Source organism: Carettochelys insculpta, chromosome 24, assembly GCF_033958435.1.
Source record: "Carettochelys insculpta isolate YL-2023 chromosome 24, ASM3395843v1, whole genome shotgun sequence".
NCBI classification, from domain to species: domain Eukaryota; kingdom Metazoa; phylum Chordata; order Testudines; family Carettochelyidae; genus Carettochelys; species Carettochelys insculpta.
Window position 1 is genome coordinate 15465190 of NC_134160.1, and position 27218 is coordinate 15492407.

The following is a 27218-nucleotide window of genomic DNA, read 5'->3' on the forward strand; positions in this document are numbered from 1 at the left end:
GGTCCCTTTCAGTTCTATGACATATAAACTTGCTACATTGTCTTTCCAAAACCTGCTGGCAGTGAAATCTCATATACTGAACTTATAACAGAAACAGGAATCCCAACTGGCCTCCACCCACTGTTTCCTGTGTTTTTGGGGGGCCAAACCATGAAGGTAGAGAATATGAAGGGTTAGGAAAAATATTTTATAATTGAAATATCAAAAATTTTGCAAAAAGCAGCAGGTGTCTGTAATGGGCAGCAACTCCTCGAAAATATTTTTGGCAGTGGGTGGTGGTGGGGCTGTGGTTGCAGAGCTGGCTGAAATGTTCCCCCATTTCTGAAAATCTATAGTCTGAAGAAGTGGGGCTGTCCCACAAAAGCTCACCTAATAAATTATTTTGTTAGTCTTCAAAGTGCTATTTTACTGCTTTTTCGTTTTGATAGTACATAGACTAGCATGGCTGGCTCTCTGTTACTTAGCTGCAGGGGCAGACTCCTCCCAACTAGTGGCAACCCCCCCACCAGGTCCTTGCTGGGGAGCTGAGCGAGTTTAAATGGGGGGCCAGCTGAAGTAGTCACCCTGTGTGGCCGAAAGGCCCTGAAAGTCTTAGCCATGGATGGAAACTTCACCCTGGTGGCAGCAAAGCCCTCGAATGCATATTTGGGGGTGGGGGTTGTCTGTGGCTGCTGAGACAGTTTAAGAGGTCCCCTGGGTGACAGCAAACCCCTGAATGTCTCAGCCACCTGGGGAGACTTCTCCCCAGCAGCAGAAAACCCCTCAGGTCCTTGCTGGGGTTGGGGGGAGGGGGGGAGTCTTCCAGTGGAGAGCCAGTCGAAGCATTCCCTGCTTGTGGCAGCCAGACCTCCCATATCTTAGCCACTGAGGGAGACCCCCCCCCGCCCCAGCAGCAGCAAGCCCCTGAATGTATATGGAGGCTGTGGGGGGGAGAGCAGCTGAAGTAGTCTCCTCATGTGGCAGCAAGCCCCTGAAATTGTTTCCTACCCTTGGAGCCTGTGCACAAGCAGGACATGGTGCTCCCTGGCAGCATGGTCAGCACCGAATGGTAGGCCTGTCCTTTTATTGCGTCGGGGGCTTGCCACATGATGTGGTTGAGTGCAGGAAAGACCCCGACTGCATGGCACCGGGGGTGGGGTGGTATACACACAAACAGAAACTGCTGAAAAGTTTCTTGGCCTCTTATGTAAGCATGACCACCACAACAGCCTTGTTGCCACATGGTGTGGCAGCCGCTGCGCCAGGTAGCACAAAAAAACAACTAAGTGTAGAGTTAGAACCATGAACTCTGTGCTGTGGCTATTCTAATGGGTAGATGCGCTCACAGCACTGATGATAAAGACAGACAGACATTTCTCAGGCTCTCATACACACGACCCCACAGGCACCTGGAGAGCAGTGGCCAGAGCAGAGCACTGAGGGGCATTGTGGGGTACATACGGGACACCTCTGGAGGCTAATAAACTCGACTTTAAGTCATGGAGCTTGCACGCTGGCCTTTGATCGAACATTTAAATTCAAACTTGACGCTCCACCCAGCAGTTACTGACAATATTGTGATACTGATATTAGTGTTCCCTAGATCTATATTTACACTGGCATTTACAGTGAAGACAGTTACATGGTTATACTGAACTGCCTTAAATTCGAATTTATCTTGTAGTGGAGATGCAGCCTTAGACTGACAGCAACTTCTCTGAGCCCTCACACTGACATTCCTACGACACAACCACCACCACACCTATTGCTGTGCTGAAGAAGTGCCTTAGGCCTGACTCAGGGTATATACTTCTAAATTAAAACTGAAATGGGCTTTAATAAACCTATGAAAGAGACAAATTTTGATTAGCAAAACTCTTTGGCTCTTGCACTGCAGTTCTCATTTCAAATATATGTTATTAATGAAATCCTGGAGGAGATGGGACCTTTGTCAGTCTATTTGCAGCAAAATCTGAGCAACTTCCCTTAGGTGTCCATTCTTTGGTCTCTTGGGCTAAAGTCTTAGAAGGATAAAATATCCTCCCCAAATATACAACAAAGTGTCACGTAGACAGCTGATGTTGAAAGGAGGGAATCTGATTCTGGACACTAATGCAGACAGGTCCTTCCATGTGCTAAAAAAGCGGCACAACTTGGGAACTGTTTGATCAGAGGGATTTAAGGGTGAGATTGCATAGTCTGATGGCACTCTGTGTCCACAGTGGAACCACATCACACACTTGTCATGTAAATGAGACATCACAAACCAACTCAAAGGAAAATCACTGACAGACAAAAACAATGCTACAAGGTATTATAACTCAATTACCAAACAGCAAGAAACATTCAACATCAAGAAGGAAGTTAAAATGGAAACTTACAATTACCTGCTGGTCTGGGGGGATAAACTCAAGTGCCTTTTGGATAACTCTGCAGCCGTACATCTGCAAAGCCAGGGACAGAACGTGCCCACGGATACGCTCTGCCAAGGCCAACTTTTGATCCAGGCTGCCAAACTAGAAATGAAGACACACACTGTTGTTCTAACATGGCCCAAATGCTGGGGTAGCCCAGGAACAGACTGGGGCAGGAGCGGCAGCAAGGAGATTGCAATGTGTCTGGCTTAGCATTTCAAAGCCAAGGCAAGCACGCTGTGTCCCTCAAAGAACTCGCCTGGCTGCTGGGTGTGTAACAACGACACAGGCAAGTGACTGTGTTCAATGAAATTCAAGGAACAAAGGGACAGAACGCACCACACAAACTCATTAGCAGTGACACCAGAAGAGTTCCTGGAAAGACCATGCATTCCATGAGCCTGGAAGCAAGCTGAAGTGAGAAGGCGGGGCAGAAATAAATATGCTTTGCTGCCTGTACTTCAACAACAGTGTAGTTAAATACACAACTTAGAAAACTAGCTAATGAGGTGGGGTAAATACAGTAGGAGGGAGCTCTGATGACATTTTCTTCCTTAGCCTGTGACAACTTCCCATGTCCTGGAGCGTACGTGCTTGAAAAAGAGAGGCGAGAATATGGGTGACCTAAGAACAGCCTAAACGAGTACCACCCAACTCCCAGTGAAAATTCACTGAGAGCTAGGCACTTTCCCTCTTAGACTCCTTTGAAAATCCCAAACTCTTCTGTTGGTGAGCAAAACAGGCTTTCAAGATACACAGCTTTCAAGCTCCTCCTCCTCCTGTCTAACTACAGTCAAGAAGGAAGCAAACCAGCTTTGTTAAGAGGCAGCTTACTGGAAAGGTTTATACTCTGTTCCCAGGCATGCTGAATATGGACAGCTCAGCAGGGTCAACTTATACCCCTGGAAACTGACAAGAACTTAGGAGCATCTGGAGAGAGAGAGACACACACACACCCCATCAGGGTTGCATCATCTCCTACCCTTGCAATTGGTGGCTGGGTTTCTGCAGAGCTCCCCTCCAGTGCCCCAGGGTTAGGTTCTGTCCCACAGGGACTAACAAAGAAGGGAATGAAAACTCACTTCGAAGAACTTCTGTATGACGTAATTGCCAAACACGTCGACCATCAGCTGGTAAGCTGCCTGCAGGATTTCATTGAACACCAGCTGGCGCTCAGCAGGGGTGGCACGCTCCAGTTTCAGCTGAATAAATCTGAGGAACAGGAGTGGTGTGAGGTTATAGTTCAAAGGGTCACTGGCACATACTCCCTCACTGGACTCATTCTCCTAACTCATCTCAAAGTGATGTAAATAGTCATTAAAAAGTTAACCACTTAAACCAGGGGTTGGCAACTGATGGCACGCAGCCAATTTAAACAGCACATGGTGGGGGCTCAGCCCCTCCCTGTCTCCCCCATGCAGCAGGGAAGAGGGCTGGAGGAAGGAGCTGTGGCTGGGCTGGTGCCCCTTCCACAAGGCCCCTGCAGCAGCATGGGGCTGGAGTCCCCTTTGAAGTGTGAAGCTGGGGCTGGAGGCCCCCTGCAGGGCACGGGGCTGGTACCAGAGCCCCTGCTGCACAGCCCCGAAGAACCTGCTGCAGGAATGGTGTATCCTAGCTGGTTTCTCTCCCACTACTCTGTGGCCTGGGGGTGGGTGTTTGGGATCTGGATGGGAGGGAGGGTGCAGGAGTGGGCCTGAACTTGGGGATTCAGGAGTGGGCTGGAAGTGAGGGGTCTGGGTGGGAGGGAGGGTGCAGAAACAGGTTGAGGGTGGGGGTCTGGGCAGGAGCAGGGTGGGGATGGCAGGCATCTGGGCAGAAGGGGATGTAGGAGCAGAGTGTGGTGGTCTGGGCAGGAGCAAGCCAGGTGAAGGTGCAGGGTACCTCCCCACAGCCCCCCACCCCAGGGAACATCACCGGGGAGAAAAGTGCCCTGGGGAGACTTTCCTCCCACACTCCCAGACACTGTCCACCCCTACCCCGCTCTGATTGGCAGGAACTCCAGACAATCAGAGCACCAGGGAAAGCCTTTCTCCAGGCAGCGCTGTGCTGTCGTTCCCCCAGCCAGTGCGGGGGGAAGCAGAGTGGAGGCAGCAGAGACACAGGTGGTGGCAGTGGCAGCAAAGCTGCTTCCTGTCTCCTCCCAGGAAATGCTCATAAGCCAGACCGGGCCCTGGCTTGCTTGCATCTGGCCCACGAGGCTCGGGGCTCTATGCCCCCCACACGTCACAGGCTGAATGCTGAAGAGGGGAGCCTCAGGTCTGGAACTGACCCCTCTGGTTCAGAGGTCAAAAGATCACATTTCAGCACTCTGCTTGGGATGGTTGCTGGCCCATGGTTTAAACAGTTAAAATTTTATCATTTAAATGTTGAACAGATTAAAGAAGAGGGCTGGGGCTGCTCTGGCTGGCCCAGCATGGTGGGGGTGAAGAGCAGCTGGACAGGGGTTATTGGATAAGGTTAGTTAACCAGTAAGCAGAATACCTACCAGTTAACATGTTACATCCCTCTTCCAAATCCCCAGTTTGCTTGCTCAAAATACACTGAGTTCTATACAGCGCCTGTTTCAAACTCTAGGTGATGGCACAAGCATAAATATCCCAAGAGTTGCCCCACAGCACAGCAAAGCACATCCTGATGCAGGCTTACTGGAAGGCTTCCTGCTTGGACAGCTCTTTCAACACTGGGACCATGAAGCATTACTGGCACAGCAAGCAGATTAACTACGTAATGAGAATACCCCTATTTCCATACAAAGACCTTGGGAGCAAACACTGGTGGCAGAGCATCTACTAGAAGGAGCAGGAGAGTGAGACAATCTGAGTGCAGTTTCCATTACTGTGTGGTGCCTCCTAGCTTCTGATGTCCACTCTACACCACGCTGATCAAGAAGGGACTTGTCCTAAAAGTGTCATACCATGTATAGTTTTGAATCCCACCTGGATCCATGCTGATCCTGGGAAAACTCCATGATGTGTCCGGCAATCTCCCTGAGCTGTAGGTTAGGGTATCGGTTATTGCGGAAATCTTCAAGCAGCCTGCTTCGGCCAGAGGGCATGACATCAGACATGCCGTAGCGCAGGCGAGAGGAGGGGAACAGTGTGCTGCTGGGGCTGAAGAGGCTAGAAGCACTGCTTGCGCTGCGGTACTTGGCTTCAGCTCCAGGGGCAGCAGAGATGTAGCGGCCACTGCCGTTTGTGAGCCCTCCTGTGGGTCACAAAAATGAGGATGTTTCAAAGGCCAAACGTGAGCAACTGAACGACTGGGCTCCAAACAGGAGCTCTGCGTGAGACTGCTTCTGTGCTATTCCTCGTCCAGCTAAATCGGGTTTCTTGGCAACTCTCAAGGGAGTCTAAATATCTGGTATGCTGTCAATTCCATGTCCTTCCCAACTGCCACAAGGCCGTACGTATCTGCATCCCACCCTCACTCGCCTAGCCCATCCAAAGCCCAAGCTGCACACACGTTCCTTTTAACGACTATGTCATGCAATAATATGGAAAAGTGCAAAAAGGTAACATCTATTTCTACTACTGGCAGCCCTTGCTAACGCAACAGGAATTCATAGCCTTTTAAAATGACAAGACCATCTTGGATTGTCTTTCCAATGATGAGGCAGACTCCCAAAGCTACTTCAACAGCTTTAAAGGGATCCTCAGTTGCATTAGAAGCATTTCCAATACATCTGCTCCAAGTCTCCCCATCAAACTTGTGTCATTCTACAATTACATCATTTACATCGTTCTAATTTTCCTCAGGTTTCGTTCTCCTTTGTTGCTGTGAAATTGTCCACAAGGCAACAGTGAAATTCAGTATGAGTTGGCAAATGTAAAAAGGAAACAGATTTAGTTATTTTTCACTACTGTCTTTCAGTTTGTGATCTTCTTTTTATCCGTAACAGGAGTCCTACTGCCCACCTTCACATAATGTTTCACTGGGAAACTGTGGTCAGCAAAAAATAATTCTTGAAAAGATGTTAAGCTTTCAAAAATACTGCAATAATCACCCCTCTGTTAGGATGGTGTCTATGGTGGCTGTGGGGAAGAGCTCAGGATTTATCCTAAATTCAGGGGTTGATGGGAAATCACTAACGCCTTCCCCACAAACATCATTTCTTTATCCATAACCATAATTTCTCACAAAGGTTCCATCACGTGTTTTGAACTCACTCAGTTCTGCCACCTGCTCAGCTTCTCTGAAGACACTTCCCCTTTATACATGGCATTGTTTCTCAGCCTTTCCGATACCAGGGACCTGCTTGTGGCCTTCCTAAATTGTGTCAGGGACCTAAGTACTCATGGACCACTCCTTGAAAAATACAGGGCTCAGGCTCCCTCTAGTGGACAGCTATTGCAATTCAGCTTGACGAACAAGATTTTTTCTGTGTGGTCAGAAAAAGTCACTCTTATCCAAGCAGAACCCAGCATGTGATGAGAGTAAGGGGGCAGAGATCCAATAAGGCACCTCTGACAAGGAAGAACCCAAAAAAGAGGGTGAGCGAGACAGAACCATGAACTCCGTTCTGGGGCTACTGTAATGGGTAGATGTGCTCACAGTGCTAATAGCAAAAAAGGAGACATTTCTCAGGCTCTCATACAAACATGACCCCACAGCCACAGAAGCACCCACGAACCCCTACCTCTATAGGCCAGCCCACAGGATGGGCAAGCCTTCTTTTGCCAGGTTTACAGTTGGCCAGTTCCAGGAACGAGATTAACTGCACTTTCCCATGGAAGTCAGCAAAGAGGCTGCTGACAGGAAGCATCCCATAGGAGTCACGTAACTGAAAACAGTGTCACTGGATTCCCAGTCCTTTGGGAAGAATCTTGTTTGTCCAGCTTCTTTTGGAGGGGACAAAAAATTCCCCATGCTGCACACCCCTGGAAAGATTCCTGTGCCAACCATGTGCCTTATTTTCTATGTGAACAGAGGCTAGCAAAGCAGCAAGTCTGGGAGGAAGTGAGACAATGGCAGTTCTGACTACTGGCAAGTCCAGGCAATTTCTATTTTACCAGAGCTCCCCCCGAAACCTGTCACTACATAGGTCATTTTCCACCTGAAGTGGCATTTGATAAATATACATGTTGGGAAGCTCTGAGAGCTACTTCTCAGGGAGAAGCTTGAAACAGATGATTTTCATACTGAGCTTGGACGCTGAAAACTCTTCACTGAATCCCTCAGGACATTCTAACTGTTTAGAATTAGATGTCTCCAAGTTGAAGTCCACCTCCAACTGAATCTGTGCATATTACCATATGCACCACATTCTGAAGCCTGGTAAGTTCAGGGCCCAGAAAGGATGAGTGTGAATTTCAGAAAACTCTTTAGAACACATCACTATGACATGGTCCAACACGCAATGAGCACTCGTGTATGAAAGCTTCTTCTTTCCGCTCATTAACAAACCAACCTGAAACAACCCATTTGAAACAATGTGGTTACTTTTTACACACTAGGAATTTACCAGGAGGCTGTCTCGGGGTATGTCTATATTTTCTGGGCATTCGACGTGCCACAATCGATCTTCTGGAGTTTGATTTTGCTGCATGTGAAGACATGGCAAAATCAATCTCTCTGGCCTCGGCTGTCGACCCTGGTACTCTACGCTATTATGTGGAGTAAAGAGCGAGCTCAAACAGCCTCAGTCTACAATAGGACAGAAAGTAGAGTCTGATATGTTGATTCTAGCTATGCTAATGGCATAGCTACAATTGCGTACCTGGAATTGACTTTTTTCCCCATAGTGTGGACCAGGCCTCAGGAATGACAAATATACACTCTGTTGTGTGCTATGAGACCAGAACCAAAATGACATTGTGAATGACTTAGCACTGATGGCCTGAATAAAATAGCTTCAAAGTGGTAAAGCTGACTCACTATGGAGAACCATAACCACCACCATTATTGCCTCTCTCAGGTACAGTTACAAAGGGGTAAAGATCGTACACCCAGACCACACCCCCAATTTTCAATCACAAGGATTGAGATTCCTATTTGGAAGTCTGTTCTTCTGTTGGAGATACTGAAAAAGGGCAAATCAGAGAACAGTCTAAAACCTCACATCTTTTTGGAGGCTAAAAATAAGCCATGAATTAAAAAATCTTTATTTCCACTTTAAAGAAGAACAAGGACAATTGGTTTGATAAGCTGTTCCTGAACAGAGGTAACTGCAACTGTTGGTCTTTTCAAAGGGTTCAACAGTACAAGTGGGATTAGAAGATTGTATGAGAGAGGGGCTCTCTGATAACAGTAAGAAGCCCTAGATTTTGTGGGTAACACTGGAGCCCATGAAAAGACCAGGCTGACATCTCTCAAGCCTTCTTGCTAGGATAGTGCATAATCAGAATTTCCAGCTCTTGTTCTCAGTTTTGTTGAAGAAAAGTTGAATATAGTCATGCAGATTCCATCTGATAGAATAGCTTCTGATGCAGGTGTAACATGAAAGAGCCTATTGGTCAGAGCTGTTGTGGAACCTAATTTAGTACAGGAAGGGCAAAAATCCCCCAGTAGGGTTCTAAAGAGTCCCTCAAGGAACCTGAAGTGGCATTATCCTGGTCTACTCTGAAGACCCTTGAAAAGCTTTGCAAGCAGCTCCCCAGAAAGTCTGAAGCAATTCAGTGGAGCTTGTATCAGACGGCCTCTGAAAGCAGCATCTGCATCCAGGATCCTAAATACATATTACATACAGCAGAGAAGGATAAATGGGGCATGCCCTGTCATATAAATTACAGGTCTAGGATGGTTTTGCCTTCTTGAGCAGGGCAGGAGGCCTGTCTGAGGCTTGCTCATTTTGGGAATGAAGAAAGAAGACATGGCTCTTTCAGAATACCTAGCCCGGGTAAGAGGGAACTGACCGATGGGGAGTGCAAGATGAGATTCACTACCCTGACTTTGGGTAGTGGAGACATAGGAGGCAGAAGCAGCCAACCCAACATAGCCTGTGGTGAACCAGGCAGCACTCTCACCACTCTGGGCAGTGACCTTTTTGTTGGGTTTCTCCCACTGCCTACATGCACATGGTGAGGGACTTGGTTTTAGTCAACAGTCATCCAGAGAGGTACTGAGGTGGTGAATTCAAGGTGCTCAGGAGCTATGCAGGGAAAGGCACAGACATGTGGAGCAGCACATTGGCTGCTGCAGCCAGGCTGCTCTAATGTTCTCGGAGACAGAGCTTGGGAATTGTTCCACATACAGGGTCCCCAGGCTGCTGGACTGAAAGCTATTCCCAGCAGAAGGGCCGTGAAAAGAAGGCTCTCTAAGAAACAGCCAGATATGATTGCACCAAGACACACTGAACTTGGGCTTGTGAGTGATTTGCAGCAACTGTCCACTAGAGGGAACCTGGATTCTGTTTAAAAACAAAAGGATTTTCAAACCAAACTGTCTCAGAAGCTGCAAGAAAGGGCAGGATACCCAGCAGTAATCCCACGCCATCGGACAGATCACACACCACAAGTGTTATTTTGTAGAATCTATTGCAGAGTCTTGAAGTGGGCCACTAACTGCAGCACAACACATGACACTAACACCCATCAAAGCTCATGGACTTGTCTACGCTGAGAAGTTAATTCAGCTTAAAGTTGGGAGTGAATTTCAAGCTGAACAGCTAGTCCTAATTAAATTCCCATGTTGACATTCTTATTCTGGAATAAAAACAGCTCATAGAGATTTAATCTGGGTAGTTAATTCGGAATAATATAACAAATGTATATTAAACGGAATTTAACATCCCTATTGCCTAAACAGTTCACAAGATTACAATGCCAGAAAGAGGCAGCTTGGTTAAATACAATCTGTATTTCACAGCTATGATATAATTAGACACCTGAAAGAGCTGGGATTAATTGTTCTGGTTTGTGTAACACTCAGTAACAGAAAATATACCAGTTTCAGGGCATGTCTATACCACAAACTTAAATTCACCTATGTTAGGTCCATATACAGTTACTGTAGTAATTACTTGCTTTCCATCAATGATGCACATCTTCACTTAGAAAATTTCCACTGATTTAGGAATGTGTGTATATGAGGCGTGTAGGAGAACTTGGCAGCTTGCAGGGCTCTTGGCTCCCTGCTGGGATCACTGCAGCTGCCTCAGCTCCCGCAGGCAGCTCCATGCTTAGAGCTTGGCAACTGGGAGCCTCAGTGCAGCTGGGCTCCTGGCAGGAAACCTGGCAGCAACTAAGCACAGATGGGGGAGTGGTACTCCCTGTAAGATGGGTGCTTGTGTGGCTACCCAGCTGACTAGCAGATGGCCTACATGTAAGTTTTGTGTTTCTAATGGCGGTGCACATTACACATGACCCAGTGCATGTAAAAAAAACGATTCTGCACAGGTAAGGAAGACTGAAGGAGCACTGGTGCAGCGTCTAGGCAGTGAGCAAACAGATTCTAGCTTGGGCCCTTCACCTGTCCAAGGGTGACAGCCCAAACTGAGTGCCTTTCTCGTCAATTCCAGAGCTCCACACCTCTTTTGGATTAGGGAGGCACTGACATCAGCAGAAGCCACCCTATAATGTAGACAGTGACAATTAGGACAACCTGCCTTATTGACCCAATGCTGTAACACAGACCAGGGCAAAATCAAGAACAATCTGGGAACCATTTGTTCTCCATATAGCTGCTAGAATTGCTGACTGAATGCTTAACCTCATCCAAAGTTGCTTGCAGTAACATTTTTTTCTTTAAATGACACATTGGTACAACTTTATTCTATATCAAGCTTCTTCAATCCCCCTTTTGCAAATTGTCTAGGAACAGGTGGTTAAATAACCTCTTATAACTGGGCCAGCTGTCTTTTAAATCTTCACTGAGATGAGAGTTTCTTCCTCTCCCCCAACAGAAACTAGTTGCAATATTAAGCTCTGAACTGACCACCTTTCCAAATACATTCAACTTCTGGAACTCTCCGTTTTATAGAGACTCCTAGAGCCCTGCATGATTCTAAATTTGTATCCAGATCCATATCTGCAAAAACAAGCTGCAGATATCTGCATTTATATCTATAGATGCTGATATCCACAGATTTCCAGAGCTCTTACAGACTCCTCTCTCATATCAAAACTCAAACCTCCCGTTCATGGCTACTGTACCATAACGCCTCTGTGCTAAAAGCCTTATCTACTATACAGATATGCTATTAAATACAATGTACATTTAGACCAGGAATGTGCTAAACACAGGTGTACACAGAACTAAATTATAAGTACAAGATATGCATGATAGACTTGTGGAAGGTGCTCTCTTAATTTCAAGTCTCGGATACTGAAATGGGAGATCTGTTCCAAATATTGAAGAGATTTGCTAATGTGCATGTGTGTGTGTTCATTTGAAGAATCTAGGTCTTCTGACTCCCAGTTCAAGAGTTCTGTCTGCCTGGTATGTGAAAGTCAGAGGTCTGCCATAAAAGTACCAGATGTGGACAGTGCCCAGAGTGTGCTCATCTTACTTAAATAATTACACAGTGGTTTGATTCTCATCCTGGAGAAAGAGTTCACTAGTAACCCACCATGGCAATTATTTCCCTGTTGAGATAATATTCCTTACCCAGGTTTAAGCTTGAAGAGGATCCATGGGAAGATAAGGAAGGAGGTGGTGTCTGTGAATGGCCAGGCCCTTGACTGGGAAGAGGCATACCGACAGGCCCAGGAGAAGAAGAAAATCCAAGGCCGTTATAAAAACTGTGTCCAATAGGTGTCAAACTGCTGGATGTCCTCTTGTAAAGGTCGCTGCTCCCTGTAAGGGAGTCTCGACGGGAGCCGCTGCCAGTGTTAGAATTTGCAACTGAAATGAGAGAGAGTAAAACTAAATTAAATTTACAAACCATTCATGGCGGTATAAGTTTTAAGAAGTGTATGATAAACAGAAAAACACTTCGGTATCCACTTTAACTGCTTGGCACAGAGCTCCTCCTCTTTTTTAAGTTAATGGGAATTGCATGTAGGCATCCCCCGGCACAATCAGTCCTCAAAACTATTATCAATGCCAAGGGGCTGCCTGACCCCATGACCAGTTTGTTCAGTGGAATTTGTTGTTCTAGTATCTCTACTACACTACCCAGGAAAAAAGACTTTACAGGAAGACACTGATGGCTTTTGGAGCTAGTAGGGCTCAACACTTGCTCAGCCTCAGGTGAAGAGGGTGTGTGTCACCCCTGAATGAGCCTATTTGCACCATCAGGCACAGAGGCTGTGGATGGACACATCCGTGGTTCAGCCAAAGGAGTGCTTAGCCTTGTGAGCAAAAGGATGATTAAGAACTTCCCATAAAGAACATTACAATACCAACAAAGCAGTTGCCAGACTGGATCAGATCAAGCCTCCATTCAGTTCAAACTCCTTCCTGAGAAGCCATGTCTGCACTAGCCAAAATCTTCGAAATGGCCATGCAAATGGCGATTTCGAAGTTTACTAATGAAGTGCTGAAATACATATTCAGCGCCTCATTAGAATGCGGTCAGCTGCGGCACTTCGAAATTGATGCGGCTCGCCGCCACACAGCTCGTCCAGACAGGGCTCCTTTTCAAAAGGACCCCGGCTACTTCGAAGACCCCTTATTCCTAGACCCCAGCTACCTCAAACTCCCCTTATTCCTATGAGCAGATAAGAATAAGGGGTCTTCAAAGTAGCTGGGGTCCTTTTGAAAAGGAGCCCCGTCTGGACAAGCTGTGCAGCAGCGAGCCGCGTCAATTTCGAAGTGCCGCAGCTGTCCGCATTCTAATGAGGCGCTGAATATGTATTTCAGCAGTTCACTAGTAAACTTCGAAATGGCCATTTGCATGGCCATTTCGAAGTTTGTGGCTAGTGTAGACGTAGCCAGAATGGGACAATACCAGAAGCTTCAGAAGTCAGAGAAACCCCATAACACACAATTAAAACCTGTCTATAATAGGAAATTGCTATCTTGCCCAGCTGATCTGTGGGTATAAGCCCCAAAACAGAAAGGCTGTATCAGCCTGGGCTTTCTATAATCAATCATTCCACAAGCACATTCAGCTGTGTTCTTATCTGTTCCCTCTCCTTCAACAAACCAACGAACATGCTTACCTGCTGTTCCAAAACCACCCAGCGCAGATCCCAGCGTGGCGCCAAGAGAGCTGCTGCTTCCAAAGCCAAGGGAAGTGTTGGCAGCCTGGGCAGAGCCCTGAGAGAAAAGCGAGCTGCTCTGGGAATTGCTGCTCAGAGAGTTGTTGCCATAAAATGAGCTGGATGCCATGTTGTTGGTGGGCTGCTGCTGAGGTTGGGGCTGAGGCTGCTGGGTTCCTAAAGGGCGAAATGGTCCATTTGTTGTTCCTGCCAGACCACCAGCTGCACCATTGGCTGAAGCTGCAGCTGCTGCAACCGCTGTAGAAAAGCAATTAAACAATACAATCTAAAACAATCCATTTTGGGGGCTCAGAAGTAGCAGGTCCCATTTATTTAATGCTGATTTTAACTACTCTACTCTCGGGGTGATTTCACCTCTGTGCAAAGGGTTGGCAAAATGCACATCTACTTTCCACTTGAGCAGCATGTGCTGATCTTCTGCATCTTCTTACACAGCTACAGTTTTGTAATCACTTTGGTTGTGCTACCAAATTTTTTTCCAGATTGTTTGTAAGTGCCTTGCTCATTGGCTGATATGCTGCAGTGTCTCCTCATCTGTGACAACTGGTCACTGTATTTGGTCTGTCTTTTTCAAAATACTCACCATTTGTAGAGTGTTAAGCAAGAGGTAGCCAAAAGCAGACAGGAGCTGCTTCCAAGCTACAATTTAAAGGGACAACTGTCATCTTCAATTTCTTTTGAAGTTTGTAAAAACTGAAGGCCAATAAACATGTCCAACCAATTAAACACATCCAATAAAAACAACTTTAAAAACAAGTAATATTCCCGAGGTGCCTGAAACTGAAAACATGCTATACCAAGAATCTGAAAGTCAAAATGAATGATTTCTAATCATCTCAGATATTAATAACAATAGCAAAGGTTGTTAAAACAACATTAATTGTCTCCTTTACAAAGGAGTTTTTTATTTTAAGATTAGGGTGTTTTTCCTGCCACTCACCAATCATTTAAAGGTGTCTAAAGGAATCTGGCTCCAAGTGCCTCTTAAAAAATCCTAATAAACTCACGCACAGTACTCCAAAAATAAGCCTGGGAAATTTCAGTCCAAATAGGTGAGCTAGGAGCATGGTAAAACAATTTTAATGGAAACTGTCGCAAAAAGAGAAGTTACTCACCGTAGTAACGGTGGTTCTTCGAGATGTGTCCCCGTGGGTGCTCCACCATAGGTGACGGCTTGGCCGGCGCCGCAGATCGGATCTTCCAAGCAGTTTCTGCCGGACCGCGCATGCGCCGGTACGCGCCGCTCCCTGGCGCGCTCCTGGCCATGTGCGCGATCCGGTCCCCGCCAGTTCCTCGACCAACCGCCTCGGTTGCCCCTGCAAAACACTAACAGAGATCCGAAGCGGGGAGGATGGGCGGGAAGTGGAGCACCCACGGGGACACATCTCGAAGAACCACCGTTACTACGGTGAGTAACTTCTCTTTCTTCTTCGAGTGTCCCCGTGGGTGCTCCACCATAGGTGACTACCCAGCAGTAACCCAGATAGGTGGTGGGTAATCGGATTATGTGCAGCTGGTCCCCGAGAGGACCGCTGCAGAGAGACGGGTATCCTCTTGGAATACCCTGTGAAGGGCGTAATGTTTGGCGAACGTGTCGTAGGATGACCAGGTCGCCGCTCTGCAAATGTCTTTCAATGCAACGCCCTTGAAAAAGGCTGTTGATGCTGCCACCGCCCTGGTGGAATGAGCCCTGGGAGTGGCCGACAAAGGAGTCTTTCTGAGCTCGTAGCACATTTTTATGCAGGATACAATGTGCTTTGAGATTCTCTGCGATGAGAGACCTTCTCCTTTAGATTTGGGAGCGAGGGAGACCAGGAGTCTATCCGATTTTCGGAAGGACTTGGTCCTGTCTACGTAGAAGGCTAGCGCCCTCCTCACATCCAGGAGGTGTAGGCGCGCCTCTTCGCTGGAGTTATGAGGCTTTGGATAGAACGAGGGTAGAACAATAGGTTCATTGATGTGAAACTCGGAAGAAACTTTGGGAACAAAGGCTGGATGCAGCCGTATGGTTACCGCCTCCTTGGAAAAGACAGTGCAGGGTGGCGTTGCCATGACTGCCGCAAGCTCGCTCACCCGACGGGCTGACGTAATTGCAAGAAGAAAGGTCGTCTTTACTGTAAGGAGGCGAAGGGGAACCGTGGCCAAGGGCTCGAACGGTGGTCCCATGAGTGTGGTAAGCACCAGGTCCAAGCTCCACGAAGGTGGAATCGGTTTCCGAGGGGGGTATAGGTTTACCAACCCTTTGAGGAACCTGGTAACCATAGGGTGGGCGAACACCGTGTGCCCTCCCTCCTCATGTCTGAACGCCGAGATGGCGGCAAGGTGGACCTTTAACGAGGATAGCGAGAGTCCTGCTCTCTTGAGGTCCAGTAAATACTCTAGAATTGTAGGTATAGGCACCGAAAGGGGGGCCAGCTGCTTGGTAGAACACCAAGCCATGAAGCGAGTCCATTTTTGTTTGTAGGTTTTCCTAGTGGAAGTCCTCCTGCTACTTTCTAGGACTTGCTGTACTTCCACTGTGCATGTGCTCTCTAGGGAGCTGAGCCATGGATTAGCCACGCTTGCAGTCGCAGGCTTTGGGGGTGCGGATGCACTATGGACCCCTGGGCTTGCGTGAGCAGGTCCGGCGCCACCGGAAGAGGCATCGGTGGGCGGTCCGACAGGCGCAGGAGTAGGGGGAACCATGGTTGGCGATCCCATGTTGGGACTATCAGGATCATCCGAGCCTTGTCTCTCCTGACTTTTTGCAGAACCTTGTGGATCAGCACTGCGGGGGGAAACGCGTAAAGCAGGGGGCCTCCCCACGGGATCGCGAACGCGTCCCCCAGGGACCCCCGGCCCAGCCCTGCTCTGGAGGAGAATCGTGGGCACTGTTTGTTGTGCTGAGTGGCAAACAGATCTATTTGGGGAAACCCCCATGCGTGGAAAATAGGCCGTAGTAGATCGGGACGGATCTGCCACTCGTGGGTGAGCGCAAAACGTCTGCTCAACTGGTCTGCCTTCACGTTGTGCGTGCCCGGCAAGTAGGAGGCTCTCAGGATTATATCGTGGGCGATGCACCAGTTCCATAGGCGGATTGCTTCCGCGCATAAGGTACGGGATCGAGCTCCTCCTTGCCTGTTTATGTAAAACATGGTGGAGGTATTGTCTGTACTGATCCCGACGACTTTGCCTTGTATACGGTCTCGAAAGTGTTTGCAGGCGTTGAACACTGCTCTGAGCTCTAAAACATTGATATGCAGAGACTGTTCCGTGGGTGACCACAGTCCTTGAGCCACCTCTTCGCCCATGTGCGCTCCCCACCCTATGAGGGAGGCATCCGTAGTGAGGAAAACCGATATTTGCGGCTGATGGAAGGGTACCCCTGTTAGCAAGTTCCCGGGGTTTACCCACCATTGCAGGGATTCGCGCACCCCAGGTGGGGGCGACACCACCCTGTGAACGGTGTGTACTGCCGGCTTGTATACACTTGCCAGCCAATGTTGCATGCCGCGCATGTGCAACCTGGCGTTCTGTACCACAAACGTAGCCGCTGCCATGTGGCCCAGCAGCTGCAAGCACGTCAAGACCGGCACCGTAGGGCTGAAGGTGATGACCTGCACGAGGGAACCGATGGCTCGAAAGCGAGCCTCTGGAAGGTATACTCTCGCCGAGACTGAGTTTATGCGAGCCCCTATGAACTCTATGTCCTGTGAGGGGTCTATCTTTGATTTTGCCATATTGATAACCAGGCCAAGTGCGGAGAACGTGTTTGCTGTGACGCGTATCATGCGGAGAACCTCCCTTTTCGAGGTCCCTTTGAGCAGGCAGTCGTCCAGATACGGGAAAATAAACACCCCCTGTCTGTGCAGGTAGGCTGACACCACTGCCAAGGTCTTGGTGAAGACTCTGGGGGCCGAGGAAAGGCCAAACGGCAGGACCTTGTATTGGAAGTGTTCGTTGCCCACCATGAACCGGAGAAAACGTCGGTGAGCCGGATGAATGGTTATGTGGAAGTACGCGTCTTGTAGATCGAGGGCTGCGAACCAGTCTCCATCGTCCAGTGCTGTAAGGATGGAGGCAATAGTGATCATCCGAAAACGTTGCTTGCGCAGATACCTGTTGAGGCCACGAAGGTCTAAGATGGGCCTCCAGCCTCCTGTTTTTTTCTCCGTCAGGAAATACCGAGAGTAGAACCCTTTCCCTTGCAGTTGCTCCGGCACCTTTTCCACCGCCCCTATGAACTCTAGGTGGGCCACCTCCTGCCTGAGCCTGGCTACATGGGAGGCCTCCTGGGGGTGGGGCTTGGGCGGGGGTCGCGGCGGCGGGAGCGACTGGAAGGGGATGGCGTACCCCGTGGCTATGATCTCCAGCACCCATTTGTCTGTGGTGATCCTTTGCCACTGGTCGTAGAATGGTCGGAGGCGATGGTGAAAAAGTCGTTTCGGATGATCTTGTGCAATGGTGGTGATGGCGCAGCCCTGGATTTGTATGTCAAACTTGTGGCCTTTGGCCCCGCCCCGAGGACGTACGGCCCTGTTGTGAGCGTCGCCTGGGGGTTCTGTACTGCTGGTGCTGCTGATGCCGCCCTTGCTCGTAACCCCTGTGATACTGGGGGCGCTGTTGCTGGTATTGGTACCGCCTTTGCTGTGGGTAGTACCTTTTCTTTGAGTATGGAGGGGTGTAAATCCCCAGGGTCCTGAGTGTGGCTCTTGAGTCTTTACTGGAATGAAGGACCGAGTCAGTTGATTCAGCAAACAGCTTCTGCAAGTCGAAGGGAAGGTCGATTATCTTCGCCTGCAGATCTCTCGGTATGCCCGAGGTCTGGAGCCAGGACTCCCGTCGCATCACCACTGCAGTTGCTGTGGAACGTGCTGCCGTGTCCGCAACGTCCAAAGCAATCTGAACTTCCATCCTCGCAGCCGCGTAGCCCTCTTGCACTATGGCCTTGAGGACCGGCTTTTTGTCCTCTGGAAGCGAGTCCATGAGGGAAGTTAATCTGGCATAGTTGTCGAAATTATGGTTCGCCAAGTGCGCTGCATAATTTGCCATTCGCAAGGTTAAAGTGGAGGAGGAGTAGACCTTTCTGCCGAACAGCTCTAGCTTCTTGGCATCTCTGTCCATTCCCCCTGTTTTAAATTGAGATGTTTTTAATCTTTGCTGCGAGGACTCCACCACCAAGGAGTTTGGCTGGGGGTGGCTAAACAAGAACTCCATGCCCTTCGCCGGCACGAAGTATTTCTTATCCGCTCTCTTTTGGACAGGCGGAATAGTTGCCGGGGTCTGCCATATGGTAGTGGCGGACTCCAAGATCGCTTCATCAAGCAGGATTGCTACTCTGGAGGAGGCCGGGGAGCTCAAATTTTTAAGGAGCTTATGATGTTTCTCTTGCACTTGTGCTGTCTGGATGCCTTGCGTGAAAGCTACCCTCTTAAACAGCTCCTGAAACTGTTTGAGATCGTCCTTGGGATGGACGTCCCCTAAAGCCGTGGCCTCATCCGGGGAGGAAAACGAGGAACCGCTGGGGTACATTTCTTTGGACCCTTCCGGTTCTTGATGGTGATGGTGCGCCCTCTCGCTGGAGGTTTGCGAGGGAAAATCTCGTGGGTCCACGGCCAGCCCCCCCTGGGATGCTTGAGTCTCCGTCCCCGATCGCGATTGCCCTCGGGGGTACGAGGTAATATGTGGGGATCTCCCCCTGGTAGATTGCCGATGGTGTCCATGCCCCGCGTGGAAGGGACGACCATGGTAGTATAGGCACTGTTCCTGGGAAGGTGACCTTGACCATTCCCTTTGCACGTACCCTGTGTGTCTGGGAGAGGGGGATTGTTGAGACACTGGAGAGAGCGATTTTGCATAATAGTCCAGCGATTCAAATCCCAGGAAGGGCGAGGGGGGTGCCAGCCATGGGCTCCGGGTAGGCTAGGGGGGGCCCCTGCCTTCTGGTTGGAGTCTGCAACATGAGCGGAGGGCTGTGAGAGAAGAGCTCCACAGCCCTGTCTGGAGTAGCTTGTTTGTTTTTTTTTGTTTTTTTTTTTTGCAAAATAACAACCGGTTACTTATGGTATCCTAAGAACTGAAAAACTTTAAAGAGAAAAACAAATAAAGTCGTTGAATACGCTATGTGGCTTTAGCCTAGTCGGATTCCGTCTGCAGCCGACGGCGGTTGAGAGGAACTGGCGGGGACCGGATCGCGCACATGGCCAGGAGCGCGCCAGGGAGCGGCGCGTACCGGCGCATGCGCGGTCCGGCAGAAACTGCTTGGAAGATCCGATCTGCGGCGCCGGCCAAGCCGTCACCTATGGTGGAGCACCCACGGGGACACTCGAAGAAGAATATTAATTTTAGTTGGTGCCACCAGACATGGTTGGTAATATGGGAATTCTGCCACCTGGCACAATAATCTATTTATGCTCACTCTTCAGTTACATATCTTGAGGCTCAGCCCAAAGAGTACAGAGAAAGTTTTCAGCAGCAATCCCTGTAATGGATCTCAGTGAGGGCAAGTGTGTCATCATTGCCAGCACAAACAGCGACCACAGAATCGTCCCTACCTTCAACACGGATGGGACAGATTTTCACACACATTTCTTTCCATGTGGAACTTACCAGCTTGTGCTGCTGAGGAACTGATGATGACAGGCGCAGGGGCTACCAGACGCACAGGGGCCCCCAAACCGTTCCTTGCCCCTGCATTAACAACCAGGGCACCTGTTTGGTCATAGTATGCGGCGGGAGCCAGAACAGGATAACCTGAGAATAGAGATAAATTAACTTATGCAACTAAGCCATCTACCACTAGGAGCCACTGACATTTCAAATCCATTGTGCTAAGAGAAGATTTGATTACAGCTACAGGACATTTTCAAATGTAAATAGGTCAATAAAGAGTTACTCACCTTGTGCATTAACTGAGGTTCTTTGAGATGGCTGTCCCTGTGAGTGCTCCGCCTAGGTGATTATGGAGCAGTCTCCCTAGTTGGTGGAGGGAGGTTCAATTGATGTTATGGTAGATAGAATTCTGTGGCCAAACTAGATGTCTGCGGACAAGTAATTTTCAATGGCGTAGTGTTGTTTAACTCTATGTACAGATGCTCATGTGTGCATGAATGCTTCATTTTCATGGGGTTTAGGGAAGGAAACAGCTAAGTATAAAGGTTCATTACAGTGAAATTAAGTAGGTACTTTAGGGAGGAATTTGGGGTGGGGGTGAGGTATGGTATTATTTTTGTGAAATATCAAATACAGTGATTCTGATATAAGAACTCCCATTTCCCCCACCTTGGCTACATCTACACGTGAAGCCAACATCGAAATAGGCTATTTCAATGAATACCGTCTACACATCCTCCAGGGCTGGCAACGTCGATGTTCAACTTCGACGTTGCACGGCACCACATCGAAATAGGCGCTGCGAGGGTACGTCTACACGCCAAAGTAGCACACATCGAAATAAGGGTGCCAGGAACAGCTGCAGACAGGGTCACAGGGCGGACTCAACAGCAAGCCGCTCCCTTAAAGGGCCCCTCCCAGACACAGTTGCACTAAACACCACAAGATACACAGAGCCTACAACTGGTTGCAAACCCTGTGCCTGCAGCATGGATCCCCAGCTGCTGCAGCAGCAGCCAGAAGCCCTGGGCTAAGGGCTGCTGCCCACAGTGACCATAGAGCCCCGCAGGGGCTGGAGAGAGAGCATCTCTCAACCCCCCAGCTGATGGCCGCCATGGAGGACCCGGCAATTTCGACGTTGCGGGACGCGGATCGTCTACACGGTCCCTACTTCGACGTTGAACGTCGAAGTAGGGCGCTATTCCGATCCCCTCATGAGGTTAGCGACTTCGACGTCTCGCCGCCTAACGTCGAAGTTAACTTCGAAATAGCGCCTGACACGTGTAGACACAGCTCTTATGTGCAGACGTGATAGCTACTTCACAGACGGGGGGCATATTGCCATGGGTTTGAATGACTGTCTCAGGAGTGCCATTAATACAAGGCTCAGATCCCAGGCTGGTATGGGGTCTTTAATTGGTAGATACGTATTTTGCAAAGCCCTGGGGAACTTTTTGATAATGGGGTGTAGAGAGCAGTCATCCACCGGTGGCTGCAATGCTGTAATAGCAGCCAGGTGTACCAGTATGGAGCTAAGTGAAAACTGCAACTGTCTGAGATATAATAGCTACTGTAGAATGTGTGGAATATCAAATGAGGTGGGAGAAATTTCCTGTTTTGCACCAGTTGGTGAAACAATGCCATTCCTCAACATATGTTTTCCTTGTAGATTGCCTACAGGAATTTATAAGTAACTGCTGTACCGGTTGAACAGTTCTCCATTGATGTCAGCCAACAATTAGCCGTGCTCTGAGATGTCAATTGTCAACACTGGGCAAGTGAAGAGTCGAGCCTTTGAGAAGCAGGCAGGAGACTGGAAGGAATCGCCAAGGAGGAGCTACCACCATCCTCAGTAGGTAAGGATACCAGGTTTGTCTTGGCCAGTTTGGGGCTATTACTGTTATTTTGCCCCCGCCCCCGTTTTCAGGAGGACTCATTGGATTAGAGGTAATGGTGGAAATGCGTTGAGCAGGGAAGTGTTTCAGCTTATTGAGAATGCATATCCTGGAGATTGTGGTCTCAGACCTGGTCTGCAACAGCAGGTTGGGCATTGGTGTTGATGCTGGTGGCAAATAGGTCTATGCTGGGGTCTCCCCTTTATTTGAACAATGTTTTTAGGAAACTGGAACTGATTTCCCATTTGTATTTGTTGGTGAAGCATCTGCTGATATCATCTGTGATAGTGTTGTTCTTGCCCGGTAGATAAATCGCTGTCAGAGTAATGTTGCGTGGGATGCGTTGCCTCCATACACAGGGTGTATGGTCATGCTCTGCCATGTCTGTTTATATAAAATATGGTCATTATACAGTCTGTTAGTATCTGTATTGTTCTGTTTGCCAGTAAATGCAAGAATTGTTGGCATGTTCTGTGAACTGCTAAGAGTTCCAGGAAGCTGATATGTAAACTGGATTCCTTGTGAGACCACTGGCCTTGCACATCGTGTTTTGCAAGGTGAGGGATGCATCTGTTGTCACTGTGCATGGAGGAGATGGTTTTAAGAATGGTACTCCCTTGTGTAAGTTGTCGGGTACTGTCCACCAAGATAGTGATTCCTTGTTCTTGAGCGGCACCAATAGCGTTTTGCCTGGGTGGTGAAAGTGGGGTCTGAATACTGTATGTAGCCACATCTGAAGGGGTCTCATGCAAAGTGTGCATTCACGATTATGAATGTTGCAGCTGCCACGTGGCTGAGAACTTGAAGGCAGGATTTCGTCGTTATCTGGGGACTGCTCTGTATGTGATGAATTAGACTGACAATGTTCTCTGTGGTGGCTGTGGCTGTTGTACAGTCTACGTAGGCCCCTATGAACTTCAACTTTGAAGATGGCACTGGAGTCCGAGCTTGTCAAAGAGGGTTCTGGTTACAGCAATCACACTTTCTGTGGCTGTATAGAAAGGCTCTTCCAGAAGGCAATCATTGAGATATGTGAAAATGGTTATTCCCATAAACCCTAGGTGTTCTGCCACCACTGCTAGGACCTTGGAAAAACTCGAGGTACAGAGGATAAACCAAATGGGAGTACAGCAAAATGAAAATTTGGCTGCACACTGCAAATCATGGAAATCATCTGTGTGTGGGATGTAAGAGTCCTGGAGGTCGAGGGTAGCCAAGCAATCTCCCTTCTCCAGGGTAGGAAATATTGTGGCAAGAGACACCATTTTGAAGCAATTGAGATTGTGCAGGTCAAGGATAGATCTCAAGTCCCGTGTCTTTTTGGGTTAAGGAAGCAGTGAGAGTAGAAGCACAAGACCTATGAGGATAGGCTGAGGGATTTGGGCTTGTTTAAGTTTACAGAAGAGAAGACTTAGAGGTGATTTAATAGCAGCCTTCAACTTCCTGAAGGGGAGCTCTAAAGAGGAGGGTGAGAAACTGTTCTCAGTGGTGTCAGATGGCAGAACAAGGAGTAATGGTCAGAAGTTGAAGAGAGAAAGGTGTAGGTTAGATATTAGGAAAAACTTCTTCACCAGGCGGATGGTGAAGCATTGGAATGTGTTGCTTAGAGAGGTGGCAGATTCTCCGTCCCTTGAGGTTTTTAAGTCCCGGCTGGACAAGGTCCTGGCTGGGATGACTGAGTAGGGGTTGATCCTGCTTGAAGCAGGGGGCTGGACTAGATGACCTCCGGAGGTCCCTTCCAGCCCTGTGATTCTGTGATTTTCCTCTGTGTTCTTTTGGCATAGGCTTTATGGCTCCTACTTGTATTAGATACTGGAAATCCTTGGTGAGGGCCTCCTCCTGAGATAGGTCTTTGAAGAGGAACCTGTTGGGGGAGTAGGCAAGGGATTAGGTGTAAAAGGGATGCAGCAGCCAGTTTGCACTATCTCCAGCATCCATCTGTCCGTGGTGATGTTATTCCACACATGGCAGAAACGTGTCAACCTGTTTCCAAATGTCTTTGCTTACGAGTGCTGCCCTGGAGATTTCAGGGCCAAGTTTCTCTCAACCAATCCTTCAAAAGTGGTTCTGTCTTGATGTAGAAGAGGGTGTAAAGTGATTCATCTGTTGACAGTGTCTGTGTTGTCCCTGTTTCTGCCTACTGGTCCAAGTACCTCTGTAGCTGTGTGAAAGGTATAGGTTTGTACCTTTGACTGAAATATCTCCCGTATTTCCTCTTTGGTAGAGAGAGACGTACTTCAAGCATTTGAGGGTGGATTGGGAGTGCAGCATCAGTGGACTCGGTGAAAAGTTTGGAGCCCTTGATGGGGAGGCCCTCAACTGTGGCCTGGACCTCTTTTAGGAATTGGGATAATTGTAGCCATGACACACTCTTCACAACTACCGCCACAGAAATGGACCGTGTAGCAGGGTCTGCTGAGTGGAGGGCAGCCTGCAGTGCCATTCATGATAACACTGCACCCTCACTGAGATTATGCTTAAACTGTTCCTTTTTTGTATCAGGCAACTGCTCAATAACGCCTGTCATCTGAGCAAAGAAATCATTCGTATATTTTGCCAACAGGGAGGTAGCGTTGGCAATATAATTTGCAGAGAGGCTGAGAGAAGAGGAAGTTACTCACCGCCTGCAGTGAAGATGGTTCTTCGAGATGCGTGACCTTGGGGGTGCTCCACTCAGGGTGTCAGTGCATCCTAGGCTGTGTCTACACTTGCATTCCTCTTTTGAAAGAGACATGCAAATGAGGTGCAGTTTTACGTATCTGGCGCCTCGTTTGCAGTGTAGACATGGCTCTTTCAAAAGGAATCCCCATCTTTGAAAGAACCCTTCCCATAAAAAAAGGGAAGAAGGGTTCTTTAGAAGACAGGGATTCCTTTCAAAAGAGCTGTGACTACACCGCTTTTCTTCTTTCAGAAGAATATGCAAATAAGACACCAGATATGCAAATGTGCACCTTATTTGCATTTTCAATTTCCCTCTTTTGAGAGAGGAACGCAAGTGTAGACACAGCCCTAGTGCTGGTGCTCAGAGATTCTTCTATATCCATGGTTTTCTCATGCCTCGCATGAACCAGTAGTACCTCCTCATGTTATCTGGTGCACGCGTGGTGCTGGACCCCTCTGTTCCTTCTCTATCCCACAAATAGAGCAGGATGCTCCAAAGCAGGGGAAGAAGGGAGGGAAGCAGAGCACCCATTGGGGGACACATCTCAAAGAACCACCGTTATAGCAGAAGATGAATAACTTCCTCCTCTTTTTCAAGTAGTGTCCTCACGGTGACGATAAAGCAGCAGTTGCACTTTGGAGGTGGGTTTGGAGCTCAGTAACAATCACAGCCGACAGAACTGCTTGTCTCGCTTGAGTGAAGGAAGCGATGGAAGATGAGAAAGCACAGTGCTGTGCAAATGTGGAGCTGGAAGACCACACAGCTGCCTGGCATATATCCATAAGGGAACGTATGTTCTTGAGGAAGGTGGTAGTGGAGGGTACAGCCCAGGTGGAGTGGGCAGTGACAGCGGCCGAGAGTTCTCACTGATGAAGTGCTTAACGTGTGGATACCTAAGGAAATCCACTTAGACAGCTGCTGGGATGAGACTGGTTGGCCTTTGGACCATTCTGCAAAGGCCGGGAACAACCTTGGGGATTTACACCAAGATTTCGTGCACTCAATGTAAAACGCCAATGCCCGACGGACAACCAGGGTGTGCCTCGCCACATGCGCAGGATCAGAGTGAGGCTTCGGGAAAAACGTTGATAAGTGAACAGGTTCACGAAGGTGAAATGGAAAGGGAACCTTGGGAACAAACTTACAATGAGGGCAAAGGGTGACCCTATCCCTGGTAAACGCACTATAAGGAGGTTGAGACATGAGAGCTCCCCAACTCTCCTGACTGATGTGATGGTGACTAAAATGAGACCTTCACTGACAAATGGAGCCAGGAACATGTTGCCAGGGGTTCAAATGGTTTCGTGAGGCACTTGAGAATGGGGTTAAGGTCCCAGATAGGGACCGGAGGACATACTGATGGAAAGGTGTTTTGCAGGCTCATCAGAAAAAGTTTGGTAACAGGATGGGCAAGGAAGGAGATCCCATCATCCACCCTTAATATCCCATTTTTCACTTGATTTATCCTGGGGAGTGGAGTGGAAATTTGGTTTTGTTTTGGACAGCATTCGCGACTAGCGAGTTCGGCTATGGGTGGATAAAAAGAAACTCTGCATTTTTGGAGGCCACAAAGTATTTGTCAGCCCCTTTTTTTCATAGGGGTGATAGAAGACAGCATTTGCCCAATAACGTTGGTGGGGTCCATAATGCCTCATCCACTAGCACTGCCACTCACAATGAAGAAGTTGGCTGCAGGGTGTGAAGGAGCCTGTGCTGTTTGACTGGCACCTCTTGCAAGTCCTCTTCCTGTGCCAGGGCCATCCAACAGAAGAGGTTCTGAAAAACTTTGGTGTCATCCGCAGAAGGAGGCAACACCGACAGCACTGTATCATGTGGCGAGGATGAGGAGGGTTCAAAAGAGTGGAGTGATAGTGCTTGCTACAATCACCACTACAGTGCTGAATTGTGGTGATAGGGATAATGATGCGTGAAACACGGTGGAGGTGGTTGCAGGTATGCCGTAGCAGGTGGCATGTCTTGCCGGGTTGCATGCATGGTGCTCGAGTGTTGGGAGGAAAATATACTCCAACAGTTGGAATCTCCAGCATCTGAGGTCTGGTTCCCAATGTGCCTGAGAGTCCCAATCTCTGGGACAGGCATGGGGACGTGGACTGTACCAGGGAGGCACGGTGTGGAGAGTTGAGTAGCGCCAGAATTGGTGCTGGTGTACTGACAGCGGTGAGTTGGTTCATCACTGCTTTGACACTGTGCTATGCTCTGGTGCTGGCTCTTCTAGTGGTGCGGTGCCCCAGTGTTGCCTTGGTGCCGTTTCCAACACTTCATGGGTGTGAAGTGATGTCACCTCCTCCTGCGATGTTGCAGCCTTGGTGCTATGCGGTGCCATGTCCAGGGACTGTTGTGAGCAGCGCTGTACAATGACTTGGAGCAGTGCTGCTTATGCTTTGCTTCCAGCGTGGAGGGTGGTGTCTTGGTCTTATGAGACCTTTTGTGCCCCTCGATTGAGGTAGCTGAAGCCAGTGGTGCCAACAGCATTGGAGGCACCAAGTGCTTCCAGCTTGGCTCCAACAGTGCTCTCTTCTGCAGTGCCGGCAAAGATGGTGCTGGGGAGGACACA

The 27218-nt window shown here is 48.7% G+C and overlaps 1 protein-coding gene across 9 annotated transcripts in view; it reads right to left on the bottom strand.

The window, feature by feature from the left end:
- Positions 1-27218, bottom strand: part of PUM1 (pumilio RNA binding family member 1) — a 209043-nt gene that overhangs the window by 13110 nt on the left and 168715 nt on the right. For 4 of the 9 annotated variants that reach the window (XM_074976093.1, XM_074976096.1, XM_074976095.1 and 1 more), the window contains exons 12-17: positions 20084-20227; positions 13436-13732; positions 11937-12173; positions 5330-5597; positions 3476-3605; positions 2361-2495 (exon numbers count right to left, since the gene is read on the bottom strand). In XM_074976093.1, the coding sequence (XP_074832194.1) occupies positions 2361-2495; positions 3476-3605; positions 5330-5597; positions 11937-12173; positions 13436-13732; positions 20084-20227 (1211 nt within the window). The remainder of the gene's footprint in view (positions 1-2360; positions 2496-3475; positions 3606-5329; positions 5598-11936; positions 12174-13435; positions 13733-20083; positions 20228-27218) is intronic. The other 5 variants (XM_074976100.1, XM_074976097.1, XM_074976094.1 and 2 more) reach the window with 2 other exon arrangements.